This window comes from Mobula hypostoma, chromosome 12, assembly GCF_963921235.1.
Source record: "Mobula hypostoma chromosome 12, sMobHyp1.1, whole genome shotgun sequence".
NCBI lineage: Eukaryota > Metazoa > Chordata > Chondrichthyes > Myliobatiformes > Myliobatidae > Mobula > Mobula hypostoma.
In genome coordinates, this window is record NC_086108.1 from 90653347 (window position 1) to 90668653 (window position 15307).

Below are 15307 nucleotides of genomic sequence, written 5' to 3' on the forward strand. Positions count from 1 at the left end.
CACGGTTCAGAAATCTGATAGTGAAGGCAAAGAAATGTTGAGTGTGTCACTTCATGTTCCTTTACCTCCTCCCTGATGGTAGTAATAAGAAGAGAGCATATCCTGGTTAATGGAGATCCTTAATGATGGATGCCATCTTCTTGAGGCATTATCTTTTTAAGGTGTCCTTGTCGCTGGGGGGGACTCGTGCCCATGATGGAGCTGGCTGAGATTGTAATCCTCTGCAGCTTTATCCAATCCTGTGCAGTGGCTCCTCCATAGCCGATGGTGATGCAACCTGTCAGAATGCTGTCTACACCCATCTGTAGAAATTTGCTCGTGTCTTTGTTGACATACTAAATCTCCTCAAACCCCTGATGAAGTATAGCTTCTGGTAGAGCCTCCTTCACAATTGCATCGATATATTGGGCCCAGGATAGATCTTCAGAGATGTTGACACCCAGGAAATTGAAACTGCTCACCTTTTCCATTGCTGACCTCTCAATGCGAACTGGTGTGTGTTCACTCGACTTCCCCTTCCTAACGTCCACAGTCAGTTCATTGGTTTTACTGACTTGAATGAAATGGTAATGTTGTGATACCACTCAACCATCCAGACTATTTCACTCTTGTGCACCTTGTCAATATCTGAGATTCTGCCATAAATCATTGTGTCGTTGGCAGATTGGTTTAGTTTTGTATTAATGTAAATGGGTGCTTGATGGTTAGGGTCACAACTGTAGAGCCATTATTGTTTATGTTGCTATTCGGCTGCATTTCACTGGTTCCTTGGTATTTGAGTATAATTTGCAAACAGCTGGTTTGTTGTAAACTAAGCCGTAATAGTTGTCAAATTATTGCTTATGACTTATCAAAATATTCTGGGCTTTTACATTTGATTTTTTAAAATGCTTTATTACAGAAGTATAATGAAATCAAATTAATCTATATTCTTTGATCTGATATATTGGTCACGTTAATTATTGGAATTGTTTTTAATAATATGTTTCAGTTTAACACATACAAGATTGAAAGAATATTCTCCTGATTTGCTCCTAGGAGCTGTTTTCTTGTTGCTACATGTTAAGGATACAGATGTAGCTGGTTTTAGGCCAAGGTGAAATTTGTTGTCTGTTGGGATTTTTTTCATGCTTCACAGAAATGTGAATTCACTTCTTCGTCTTGTTCATTTGGTGGGAGGAGTCATTTTTTATCTCAGCTGGATTCAAACAATTTTTTGTAATTGATGTTTCTTGACCAGATTACTTTGCTTTCCAGATGCCTGAAGTGTGCTGATGCTCCTTGTCAGAAGAGCTGTCCAACTAATCTGGACATAAAGTCATTTATCACCAGCATTGCAAACAAGGTAGGAAATGACTGGCATTTAAGGATAAATGATGTGAAGTAAAGCTTACCAAAATTAAATTCCTGAAGCGAAGCCGCAAGAACCTAACCAGTTCAAGAGGTTGACTTTTGGATGCCATGGGATTAGTAATGGGGTGGTAAACCTCAGGTCAAACACATCCATTTTATTTCTGTTCTGTTGAGGATTGAAAATTTTTCTCAAGATGTGCACAGCTCCCATTGACCTGTGAGCTTTGTGGCATTAAGGAATTTGCTTCTGGATGAAAATCTAACCAGAAATGATTCCTCATTTACATCAGAAATGTTGAATGTACTATTTATTTGTCCAAAAGAGCAAGCTGATAAAACAAAACACCCAGGAATCCACTAAGGATAACAATCTAATATATATATTTTCTTTAATTCAGTTTGTTCTAATTTAAAACAGAACAAATTCTTTCAAAATAGCTGGTATCTTAACCAATAGAAGCAGCAATAAAATAAGAGATTAGAACTAGTCCACTTGCATATCATAAGTATAACCGATTCTACAGATACCGGAAATCCAGAGTAACACTTATAAAATATATACACAGCATTTATAGATAGGAATAAAGAGCTGATGTTTCTGGCTGAGACCCTTCATCAGAATGTGATGATCAGTCATCAGGAGTACTGATAAAGGGTCTTGGTCCAAATTATTGGCTCTTTATTCCGCTTCATAGATGATCCCTGATCTGATGAGTTCCTCCAGCATTTTGTGTGTTTTACGTGATTTGCATATGTTTTTATGCACTGGTTGCACACTAACGCATGTTTCCCCAAGTTATGCTATAGGTATGACCACTTCTGAGTGAAACTGAACCCATCAGAATATGGCTCCAAGCAGTCTTAGCATGGCTGATGCATTCATGACATCAATCATGCATCAAATGATATCAGAGGTGATGCAGCATTCATTTCCATTATTAATGGCATAAATTGGAGCACTTAGGTGCAACTTATGTTGTTTGTACACCTATAAAAAATAACAAATGCAGTGATCATCAATAACATGTCAATTGAAACATCCATGATATAGACGAGTGGTGTGTTGCAGCGGCAGGTTCTGTGTTTATTGTTGTTTGTCATTTACATCAATGATTTGGATAAAAATGTACATTGCATGGTGAGTAAACCTACAGATCACACTAACGTACGTGGTATGGTAGATGAAGAAGGTTATCAAAAATTACAGGAGCATCTTGATGAGCTGAGTTAAGTAGGCCAAGAAATGGCAAGTGGAGTTTAATTCGGATAAGTATGAGGCATAACATCATTGAAAATCAAATCCAGGTAGGACTTCCTCAGTGAATGGCAGTTCCTGGGGATTGTTGTAGGACAGAGGGACCTTGGAGTAGAAGTGCCTGTTCCCTGCAAGTGGAATCACAGGTGGGAACGGTGGTGAAAAAGGCTTTGGGAATGCTGACCTTCTGAAGCTCCTTCAATTACTCCAAAAGACTGAGGTTTGGTAAAATACTGAAAGGCTTTTATTCGCTGTACAATACGACCTCCACAGTGAGTGTCTGCCCCCGGACAGAGGGGGAGGGGCAAGGCGAACACCTTTATACAGGACTCTGTGGGAGGAGCCACAGGGGCAGTCAGCAGAGGGGTGTGCCCAGACAGTTAACCCAGTTACAACATATATACATGGTTTACCACACCTTCATAAGCTGGGATGTTGAGTATAAAAATTTGGAGGTAATGGTGAGGTTGTGTAGGATACTGGGGAGGTTGCATTTTTGTCACCTTGCTATAGGAGAACTGTTGTTAAAGTGGAGAGAGTACAAAAAGATTTACAAAGATGTTGCCAGTACTTAAGGCACTGAGTTATAGAGAGAAGTTAGACGGGCTAGTGCTTTATTCCTTAGAGAGTAGGAGACTGAGAGGTATATAAAATCATGAGAGGAATAGATGGGGTGAATGTACTCAAGTCTTTTTCTCAGCATCAGGATACCAGGAACTAGTGGTCATGGGTTTAAGGTGAGAGAGGGAAGATTTACTAGGAAGTTGAGGGGCAGATTTTTTACACAAAGGGTAGTACCGTTGTGGAATCAGCAGCCTGGGGAAGTGGTTAAAGTAGGTGCAATACCAAATTTGAAAAGATAGCCGGACAGCTACAGTACATTGATTGGAAAGGTTTAGAAAGGCCAAACATTGGGAAATGGGACTAGTGCATCTTCTTCAGCAGTATAGTGACTCAAGTGACCCGAAGGTGGCTAGAGCAGGGATCCAAGTAAGTACTGGCAGGAAGTGGAGGGCAGAGGAAGCTGTTCAGGAGGCAGAGGCGAGGCTGCGTCACAGGAGGCTGGTGGGAGTGGTCACATGAGGCCGAGCTGGGCTAGGATCCTTTCCAACTCCCCAAATGGACACCAGAGGGAAGGAAAGGCGTCGTCCAGTTCAGGAGGAGGTGAGGGCAGTAGTGGAGGAGATGAGAGCCTGCAAGGCGGTGGGAATGAAGCAACAGGGAGCTTGGACAAGATGGGAGAATGCGGTTGAGAGGGAAGTGACCTAGGCTGATCTTTGGAAAGCCGAACCACACCACATCCAATTTCTCATCCAGGCAGTGTACGATGTGCTTCCAAGCCCATCAAACCTGCACACATGGGGCGTGCCCACTGTGCTCCAAGCGAGGAACCCTGGAGCACATCCTCAGCGGCTGCGCAAGGGCACTTGGTGAGGGACAGTACAGGTGGAGGCATGATCAGGTCCTGAAGACCATCGCTGAAGCCGTCAGCGCAGGAGTTGAGTGGGCGAAGCGGTCCCGACCCTCCAACCAGACCGTTACCTTTGTCAGAGCTGGGGAGCAGCCAATACCCGCCAATAGAACATCTGCAGGCATCCTGACCTCTGCAAGGGACTGGCAGCTGTTGGTAGACCTCGAAGGGCAGCTGAAGTTCCCCAGCCATATCGCAGCCACCACCCTGCGACCAGACATTGTCCTAGTGTCTGAGTCTACTAAGCAAGTGGTGCTGCTGGAGCTGACAGTCCCATGGGAAGATCGCTTGGAAGAGGCCTTTGAAAGGAAGCTCTCCAAGTACGCAGGACTGGTCAGCAACTGTCAGCAGGCTGGATGGAGAGCGAGGTGTCTCCCAGTGGAGGTTGGTTGTAGGGGATTCGTAGCCCGTTCTTTAGTTAGAGCCTTCAGCATTTTGGGCATCGAGGGAGAGAGGAAGAGGAGAGCCATCCGCAGTACCACCGATGTGGCAGAGAGGGCCTCAAGATGGCTGTGGCTCAAAAGAGGGGAGCCATGGAGTCATAAGTAGCTAGCCATCTGGACACAAGCTGGGGTCTGATCAGCCCCGGCTGGGTCACCTGGAGGAGGTTGTATGATGTTGAAAGTCCTGAAACACCCGATGATTCCAGGAACATCACTGAAGATGTGTCCAGAAGCATCAATAGATGTATGTACACAGCATGGTCCAGTTGGGCCGAAGGACCTGTTTCTGCACTTATCTGCATATCATTCTTCCTGCCTCATTTTTCAGTGTTCAGGGTAATGGAGATTTCATCACTGGCTCTCGCTTCTCTGTTTGCAGCTCATGCATTCATATAACGTCTGAGCCCCATGCTGCATGACCTGCCTCCTTTATTGTGTCATTCCACACAGCATGGTGCTCAACTGGGGCAAATGATTTGAAATGAAAATACCTATGCACACGAGTTTACCGAGTTCCCCTTCCTGTGTTTTCCTCACCTCCATGGCTGCCTTTTGTCCATCTTGTGGCTACCCCAGGGAGATTACTTGGTACCTCCTACTAACAATGACACAGCAGTTGTGAGTTCCTCATGCAGACATCAATATTCAAACTAAATGTATATCAAAGTACACGTATGTCACCATATACAACCCTGAGATTCACTTTCTTGCATGCATATTCAATAAAGCCAATAACCATAACAGAGTCAATGAAAGACTGTGCCGAGAGGGCAGACAACCAATGTGCAAAAGACAGCAAACTGTGCAAATACAAAATGAAAGAGAAACAAAAGAAATAATAATTATCGGAAGAAGTAAATAAGCGATAAATATTGAGAACATGAGATGAAGAGTTCTTGATAGTGAGTCCATAGGTTGTGGGAACAGTTCAGAGATGGAGCAAGTGAAGTTATCCCCTTGGAGCCTGATGGTTGAGGGGCTTGATAGAAACCCACAATTTTAGTGCCCACCACAGTGCAGCCAGCATTCAACATACTTTTGAAAATGTGGGTGGCTGAACTCCAATCAATCAAGAGAAGTTTCATAAAGATGGCCATCTCGTTTCGTCTCTTTTTCTTCAGCAGCTTGAATTTCTTAACTCATCGGGTTCAGTGAGCGCAGTAGCACAGCCAACTTCGTTGACCAACCTCTCTTATACTCTCTATAACAACAGGCTACTTGCCTGATATCTGATGCTGGATGAGGCAAAGTAATTAAATACTGAGTGGACCAAACCTGTTGATTCCAAACCCCAACATAGAACCCACCCCTTGGTCACAAGCCTCGCCATTTTCTTGACTGCTGTCGGCAGCTGAACCGGACTGTTTGCTGTCTTATTATCTGAATCTGAGATTAGCTTTACGCACCATAACCACTTTATCACCAAGACATATTGTATTATTACTCATCGCTGCCCCTGTCTCACTCCACCTGTTGCTAACTCATCAGGGCTTTTATAGAGTCACAGAAAAGTACAGCACCGAAACAGGCCCTTCGGCCCATCTATTCCATGCCAAACTATTTAAACCGCCTACTCCCATCAACCTGGACTGGGACCGTAGCTGTCCATAGCCCTACCCTACTATCCATCCACCTATCCAAATGTCTCCTAAACATTGAAATTGAGCTTGCACACCCCACTTCTGCTGGCATCTCATTCCACACTCTCACGACCCTTTGAGTGAAGAAGTTTCCCCTCATATTCCCTTTAAATGTTTCACCTTTCACCCTTAACCTATGACCTCAGGTTGTAGACCCTCACCACCTTAGTGGAAAAAGCCTGCTTGCATTTATCTGTATGCCTCATAATTCATTGCAGTAGAACTGGACTATTCATTCCCTTGTTCTCCTAACTAGCCCATCATCTCTCTCTTTCTATAAATTTGAGTACATTCAGAATCTTTTCCTATAGCCTAACTTCTGTTCTCGAATAGCCTTCTGCACGGTCACCTGAATTGGTTTTCGTTGCTCTAAAGCATTGAAATCTCTTCACTGTTAATGAACAGCACGCTAATATGATTTTAGTTAGTGTGAAATAAGGAACTCTTATTATGTTGTGCACTGTTTCTGAGTTGTTTTTAATTGGTTGACAGAATTACTACGGTGCTGCCAAAGCCATTCTGTCTGACAATCCCCTTGGTCTAACTTGTGGGATGGTATGTCCAACATCAGACCTCTGCGTGGGAGGATGCAATTTACATGCAACTGAAGAAGGAGCTATTAACATAGGTGGCTTGCAACAGTTTGCCACAGAGGTATGTAGAAACTGCTAGAGCATTACAAATATCAATATTCAATGAAGAGTTTTATAAACATGAATCATTATATATTTATATTGTTATCACTTAAGAATTTACTTTTTTAGAGAATTATTCATTATATCACTAGTTCTTTCATCTAGTAATAAAGCTCTTGCATTTATTTTGTCTTTTATGTGCACTATTTGATGTGCCAAAATATTTTATTGTCAATCTATTCCTGTCAAAATATTGTCATTGCTACTTCTTAGCAAATGCAGCATTAAAATTTACCTCGTGAGCAAAGTTCAAAGTACATTTATTATCAAAGTATGTATGCAATATACAATCCTGATTTCTTCCACTCCAGACAGCCTGGAAACAGAGAAACCCTTGAAACCCTGACAAAGAAAATTATCAATTCCACCCCACCCCAAACATGCAAAAAAAGCAAATTGCACAAAAGGCAACAAGAACATCAACCCCCACGCGCGAAAAGCAAGCCACGCAAAAAGCAACAAGAAAGAATGGGTGATAACATAGAGTATGAAAGCACAAAACTGAATGAGTCCAATCGAGCCACAGCCCAGTCCACAAACTGCAGACCTAGATTTTCGGTACCATCCTTCAGAAGCATCGGGGGGGGGGGGCGGTGGGGTGGTGAGGGAGCAAGGGAGATCATTCCAACACAGGAGCCTTGCCTTTCCTCTGAAGCAGTGAGCGAGGGGGAGAGGGGGAGAGGGAGAGGGAGACCATCACATGCAGATTCCTCCCTACAGCAGCAGCAGCAGCAAGCGAGTGGCTGGTAGATGGCTCTGAACACTCGCTCGATGGCGCCATCTTGACCACAAAAATTATATCTTAACCCCTGATATTCTATTGCGGTATTTTGTGTGAAAGGTAAATGTTCATGGTGAGGATAACCATCTATCTCATCACTGAAATGATTTCATGGGATCTTTGAACTGAAAAGACAGACTTAAAGTTTCCTCTGAAGGAAAAATTATTTCCAACAGTGAAACACTTCCCTCTGGGAAGACTTTCTACTCTTCTAAGGCAGACATTAATGGTCAAGGATAACTTTTTCCACTCCATTCTGTGAGTTCAGAGGCTGCTGCTAAGTCCATTGAGAAGACGATGAGGCAGGAGATGTGTGATGGGGTGGACAAATGGATCCATTGCTAGGAGATGCATTCCTTCTGCCTTTTGTGCCAGAACTTCTATGTGTTCGTAGGCATGAAGCTTTTGATACCATTTTGAAAGCTCCTTCTCCTGTTTGAGCAGGCATGGGCTGGAATTCCCAGAAGTCAAAGAAGGATACAGTGGACAAATGGGATGAGTGTAGAGGGGATGAAAGGGTGGCTTGGCCATGGTGTCCCAAAGGATCTGCACCTGTTGTGTACATCTCTATTGCTCTAATTCAGTGACTATATTCCATTTCTTCAAGGAAGCTTTGAACACAGCCATAAACCCTTTCCTTTGTCTAGTTGGCATTTTCTTGCGGTGATGAACGATGAAAGAAACTGTTCTTTCCCACAACCATCAGGTTTTAGAACTGACCTCTAGAATCCTAACCCTACCTCAGCAATGGAACACAGCAAACAACCCTTGCACTACTGTGGACTTGCATCTGCCTCTTGAGTTCTTGTTTTGCAGTAACTTATTTTTCTCTTACTTCTCAGTCTTGTGTAATTTATGCATGATTTGTGTTCTCTGTGCTGTCTGAAACTCATTCGTAAGGCCAGTGATGTTGTGGGGATGGAACTGGAGTCTCTCACGGTGGTGTCTGAAAAGAGGATGCTGTCTAAGTTGCATGTCATCTTGGTCAATGTCTCCCATCCACTACATAATGTACTGGGTGGGCACAGGAGTACATTCAGCCAGAGACTCATTCCACCGAGATGCAGCACAGAGCATCATAGGAAGTCATCACTGCCTGTGGCCATCAAACTTTACAACTCCTCCCTTGGAGGGTCAGACACCCTGAGCCAATAGGCTGGTCCTGGACTTATTTCCTGGCATAATATACATATTACTATTTAATTATTTATGGTTTTATTACTATTTATGGTGCAACTGTAATGAAAACCAATTTCCACCGGGATCAATAAAGTATGATTATGACTATGACTGTACCTACGTACCTGCTGTAAGCAAGTTTACCTCACCATACTTGGGCACATGAAAATAAGCTCAATTTGACTTGACTTGCTTTAGGAGTTTTATGCTGGGCATGTGAATGACTCGGCCTGCCCAACATAACTGAGTGTTTTCAAGATCACAGTACTGGGGAAGATGGCCTGGGAATTATTGGTATTCCCATAATTCCATTGTGAATTAGTGGATTTTGCAAAGAAAGTATTGGTGGTGTCTTTCAGTTCCTTGACATGCTTGCTGTAGGGTAATATAAAAACATCCAGGAGGACATGAATCACTGCAGCCTGGTATACCACAAGTTTTCTGTCATGCCTGAGATCTGACCTTCAGTTACCTTTTACCTTAGTCGACTATATACTATGCTGGTATATAGTATTGTGCAATCTGGCTAGGTCAGCAGAGGACCTTCGTCTTGTGGATGTTGAATATAAGGCCCAATAACAAGGTAGGTGCACTGCAGTGTCAACCAAGTGTTTTGTGGAAGTGATCTTGATCTTACAGCAATCTCGCTCATATTGTAAGGTCGCTAAGAAAATGTGAACATATAAGGCATTTATTTATTAAGAGGTACAGTAAGGTAGTATGGGCACGTGGCCAAGTGGTTAAGGCATTCAACTAGCGATCTGAAGGTTGTGAATTCAAGCCCCAGCCGAGGCAGCATGTTGTGTCATTGAGCAAGGCACATAACCATACAGTGCTCTGTAATGACACTGGTGCCAAGCTGTATCGGCCCTTGCACTTCCCTTGGACAACATCAGTGTCATGGAGAGGGGAGACTTGCAGCATGGGCAACTGCCGGTCTTCAATACAACCTTGCCCACAACCTTGCCCAGGCCTGTGCCCCGGAGAGTGAAGACTTTCCAGGTGCAGGTCCATGGTCTTGCAAGACTAACAGCCAGGTAATAGGCTCTTCCCGCCCAATGATCCTGTGCCTTCCAATTACACCCATGTAACTAATTAACCTATTAACCTGTACATTTTTGGGATGTGGGAGGAAACTGAACACCCAGAGGAAACCCACGCAGTCACAGGGAGAATATACAAATTCCTTGCAGTCAGCAGCAGAATTGAACCTGGCTTGCTGGCACACTAACAGCTTCAGCAACCTCTGTGAGAAGTTTGCCTGCCCCCTCAGTAGAAGGTTGAGAGTATTTTGTGAGAAAATTTTCTTACATTGGTCTTAATGGGATAGCACTAAAATGTGAAGAAGCACTGCAGTATTTATTAAAACATTGCATTGTAGACAGTGTTCACCAATACTTATTCCATAGCTTTCCTACACAGTTCACGTGGTGAATGAAGCATTTATGACACAACACAAGTTATGTCAGTTGCCTTATTGGAACATTTTTATTTATAACAGTGCTTCCCAAACTTTTTGGGTTACCACCCCATTGGCTCTGAGACCATTTCTGCAGGCCATCCCTCTACTTTTCTGGCCATTACCTAATGAAGAATTTTGATTCACGATGCACAGTGAAAGAAAATAGGAACTGCAATTTCAAAGCAGTGACAAATAATTGCAAACATTATTCAAATCTATTTAATAAAGTTACAAATAAAATTATTTTGTTATTTAATTACAGAGAAAACAATCATCAACAATTTTAGAGTATTCTTTAGTAGTCCAACTATTCACTACTTCATTGTTGTTTTCACCTTTCAATGAGATAGATGGGCTTGGTGTAGTGATAATAGCTTCTCAAAATCAGGCTGAACATCATTTAGAAGGACTCTCAGATACCCATATTGAGTGATTTGCAGTCTGTTTCATTCTTTTGAAAGAAGTTAGGCAACTGCACAGAAACTGTGCTCCACTACATTTGATGTTGGAAAGACAAGAGTATCTCAACCTTTTTCCACAGTGCAGGATAGTGTTAAAAGATTTCTTTCTGCAACTAAAAGTCTTGATATGATTTTTTGAAGCTCAAAGTCAATTTGTGGCAAGAGCAGTTCTTACTGCACCTTCCTGATAATTCCTCATTGCAAGTGTTCAGGAATGGATTTATTACCAAATCCGGAATCTGGATTGAGAGAAGATCCTGAAATCTCTCTGCCATCTCTTTCTGCAGCTCACACAGGTGTGCACGATATACTTGAACATCATCAGATAATATTCTTTCTTTCGCTTCCAACTCGGAGAGAATTGTAAATTGGAAAAGATAGTGCCTGCTAAGGTTGCACTGAAATAGGGTTAACTTGAGCAGAAATGTGGAGACAATTAATAACCCTACAGTGGTGTCCTGTCATTCATGGTGCCACATCTGTTGCACAAACAAGAATGTTGCTGAGTGGAATGACCTTCACTTTGACAAATTGCTCAACAACCCGAAATAATGACTCTGTCTTTGTATCTGTTTCTACTCCGCTTGTATAACAACTCTTGAACCATACTTTCATCTTTTATGAAGCAAACATAAGCACGAAGCAAAAACTGATTGTCTAGCAAAGTTGACTCATCCAACTGCAGAGAAAATTCTATTTTCAGAAGTATGTTGAACAATGTGTCTTCCGCATTCTCAGATATTTCATTTATTCATCTTTGAACAGAGTTATCACTGAATGGAATCATTTTAGTTACTTAGTCTGGTGACTTATTCATAAGTCTACTACTGACAGAGCCAGTTCTTCCCCAATTGTATGGGGCTTCCAGATTCAGCAATGAGCAATGAAGTTCTGTATGAAGCACGCAAAGCATGACTGTTTTGTTGTGAAGTGTTTGAACATATTTTGAAGTGTTTACCATTTCTGAAGTTTTTCAGCAAGTGACTGAAAAGTAGCCAAGTTCTTGTTTCAGTTAGCAGAGTGTATGCTCTTCAAATTTTCAAGGAGCCTGGGTGGTTTCACGGCCTCATTTGTCACACAACAGATACATGGGCTGCAGTTGTTTGCTTGGTGCTGGTATAAATCCAATTTCAGGTTATCCACAATACTTCTTTTTCGTTTGGTTTTCTTCTGCCATTTTCATTATGGATTAACAATCACTATCAATCACTTATTGCTTAAGTCCAATCTCAAGTGCCATGATCCCTAAAGGGGAAAGTTATAATGTCATCATTGCTCAGGCAAAACCTGACTCTCTGCCTGAAGGTACAGTACCCCGAAAAAGTATTCAGCCTCCATGACTATTTTCACATTTTACTGCAAACACGAGAAAATCTGCAGATGCTAGAATTTCAAACAACACACACAAAATGCTGGTGGAAGGCAACAGGCCAGGCAGCATCTATAGGAAGAAGTACAGTCGACGTTTTGGGTCGAGACCCTTCATCAAGACTGACTGAAAGAAGAGATAGTAAGAGAGTTGAAAGTAGGAGGGGGAGGGAAAGACCCAAAATTATAGGAGAAGACAGGAGGGGGAGGGATGAAGCTATGAGCTGGGAAGTTCATTGGAAAAAGGGATACAAGGCTGGAAAAGGGGAAGTATCATAGGACAGAAGGCCTTGGAAGAATGAAGGGGGGAGGGGAGCACCAGAGGAAGATGGAGAACAGGCAATGAGTTATTGTGAGAGGGAAAGAGAAAAAAAAATTACCGATGGGGTAAGTTGGGGAGGAGGGGCATTAACAGAAGTTAGAGAAGCCAATGTTCATGCCATCAGGTTGGAGGCTACCCAGACGGAATATAAGGTGTTGTTCCTCCAACCTATGTGTGGCTTCATTTCGACAGTAGAGGAGGCCATGGATTGACATATCGGAATGGGAATGGAACGTGGAGTTTAAATGTGTGGCCACTGGGAGATCCTGCTTCTTCTGGTGGACAGAGCGTAGGTGTTCAGCGAAGTGGTCTCCCAATCTGCGTCGGGTCTCACCAATATATAGAAGGCCACACCGGGGGCACCAGACACAATATATCACACCAGCAGACTCACAGGTGAAGTGTCGCCTCAGCTGGAAGGACTGTCAGTGGCCTGAATGGTGGTGAGGGAGGAGGTGTAAAGGCAGGTGTAGCACTTGTTCCGCTTACAAGGGTAAATGCTGGGGGGAGATCAGTGGGAAGGGATGGGGAGGATGAATGGACAAGGGAGTCGTGTAGGGAGTGATCCCTGCAGAAAGCAGAAAGTGGGGGGGCGGGAGGGAAAGATGTGCTTGGTGATGGGACCTGTTGGAGATGTTACTGCATTATTTTCTAAATTTAAAATTTATTGATGTAGGATTTTTGAGCTAACCTACAAAACATTATGCATCATATCAGGTCTAAAGGAGATGTCCAAAACCTGTCAACAATTTAGTAAAAATAAAAAATAAAATTGTGAGGCTGAAAAAGTATTTATTCCCTTTATAATTATGATGCTAACTTTCCTCAGGCGCGATACACTCTATATTACCTTACCCAATTTTTTTACATAGAAAATTGAACAATCACAAGTTTTCAATGAATTCATAAGAATAAATACCCCCTCTCTCTGGAAGGTGCAACAGCATAAAAGATTTTCAACAGACCAAACCAAAATGAAGACAAAAGAGCATCCAAGACAAGGCCAGAAAGTGATAACGGAGAAACACAAGTTTAGGGAAAGGTACAAGACCATTTCAAAGGCATTGAACATACCTTGGAGCTCAGAGTAGACCATCATGAAAAAGTGGAAAAAATATTGCACTACAGCCACAGTGTCTAGGTCAGGCCACCCCACTAAACCAAGTCGCTGGAGAAGAATAGCACATGTAAGAGAGGCTATGTGATTCCAACAGTCACTCTGTCAGTGGCTGCAACTGAAGAAATTGTTCACGGCTCCCCAATCTCCCAGGCCTTGCAGAGAAAGGGTATTTATGGAAGAATGACAAGGAAGAAGCCCTGACTAAAAAAAACTTTTCCTTGCTTGTACACGCAAGGAAATCTGCAGATGCTGGAATTTCAAGCGACACACATAAGAGTTGCTGGTGAACACAGCAGGCCAGGCAGCATCTCTAGGAAGAGGTACAGTCGACGTTTCGGGCTGAGACCCTTCGTCAAGACTAACTGAATGAAGAGCTAGTAATAGATTTGAAAGTGGGAGGGGGAGGGGAGATCCGAAATGATAGGATAAGAGAGGAGGGGGAAGGATGGAGCCAAAAGCTGGACAGTCGATTGGCAAAAGGGATATGAGATGATCATGGGACAGGAGGCCTAGGGAGAAAGAAAAGAGGGAGGGGGAAAAAACCAGAGAATGGGCAAGGGGTATAGTGAGGGGGACAGAGGGAGACCTTGCTTGTGAAAACTTTACAAAGCATCACTGAGAAGATACTGTAAAGATGTGGAAGGAGGTCTTGTGGTTGGCAATGAGAACAAAGTGTAACTTTTGGCCTCAACACTAAGCAGTATGTGTGGCGTAAATCTAATACTGCACACCAGCCAGGTAACACCATCCCGACTGTAAAGTATGGTGGAGACAGCTTCATTCTATGGGGATGATAGGACAGCAGGAACTGGAAATCTGATCAGGATTGATGGGAAGATGAATGCTGCTAAATACAGAGAGATTCTGGATCAAAACCTGCTCACCTCTGCCAGAAAGCAGGACAATGACCCAAATGTGGCTTCAAATGAAGAAAACTGATATCCTTGGGTGGCCCAGTCAGAGCTCTGTCCTTAAACCAATTGAACATCTCTGGCAGGACTTCAAGATTGCTGTTCATTGCTGCACTCCAACTAACCTGGCACAGCTTGAGCAATTTTGTAAGGAGAAATGGGCAAATCTTGCTCCATCACATTGTGGAAAGCTGTTGGAGACTTATCCAAAAAGATTACTGGTTGTAAGACAGTCCAACTAGGTAGGAAGGAAAGGGGGATGAATTCTTTTGAACTGCTGACATTTCAGTTTTGGAATTTTTAGTTTGCCATGCTTTACAATTTTTTTCTGATTTTTGGGCTACACTGTGAAAGGGGTGCAAGTGATTCACAAATAAAAATTCTTAGTTAAATTGCTCAAAATCCTTGGCTGTAATACTCATTTACGTGAACAAAAGGATGGGGGCTGAATATTTTTTCAAGGCACTGTATGTAGCGTGAGACAGCAATATCACATTTGGGCTATGGGCTAGAGAAATTCGGTCAAGAAGGGCGTAATCTGAACTTTACCCTATTGACTACCATACCCTAATTCACAGGAATTGTATCACTGTGCAATTAAAGTATGGAACTCATAGTAGCTAAAACAGTTCTACAGTACTGAATAACAATAATACACGGTCTGGACCCAATAAAAAGCATAATTTCTTCAGTACAGATTCCTCCTGAAATGCCAAATACAGAAGTGTCACATTGCTTTTCAACAGCTATAACATGCTTCAAGCAAAGTCTAAGAGAATGGTGAGTTAGCAAAAAATGAGGTGATTATCTGATCATTGTAATCAATTATGAGGTTTTGAGGATCAA

At 42.7% G+C, this 15307-nt stretch overlaps 1 protein-coding gene and 1 long non-coding RNA gene across 2 annotated transcripts in view; one reads left to right on the plus strand and one right to left on the minus strand.

The window, feature by feature from the left end:
- LOC134354991 (dihydropyrimidine dehydrogenase [NADP(+)]-like) overlaps positions 1 to 15307 on the plus strand; it is a 921558-nt gene that overhangs the window by 358758 nt on the left and 547493 nt on the right. Inside the window, exons 4-5 of the mRNA XM_063064591.1 lie at positions 1258 to 1345; positions 6655 to 6816. Of these exons, the coding sequence (XP_062920661.1) occupies positions 1258 to 1345; positions 6655 to 6816 (250 nt within the window). The remainder of the gene's footprint in view (positions 1 to 1257; positions 1346 to 6654; positions 6817 to 15307) is intronic.
- LOC134354992 (uncharacterized) overlaps positions 9425 to 15307 on the minus strand; it is a 128234-nt gene continuing 122351 nt past the window's right edge. Inside the window, exon 3 of the long non-coding RNA XR_010019945.1 lies at positions 9425 to 11985. This is a non-coding gene — a long non-coding RNA (uncharacterized LOC134354992). The remainder of the gene's footprint in view (positions 11986 to 15307) is intronic.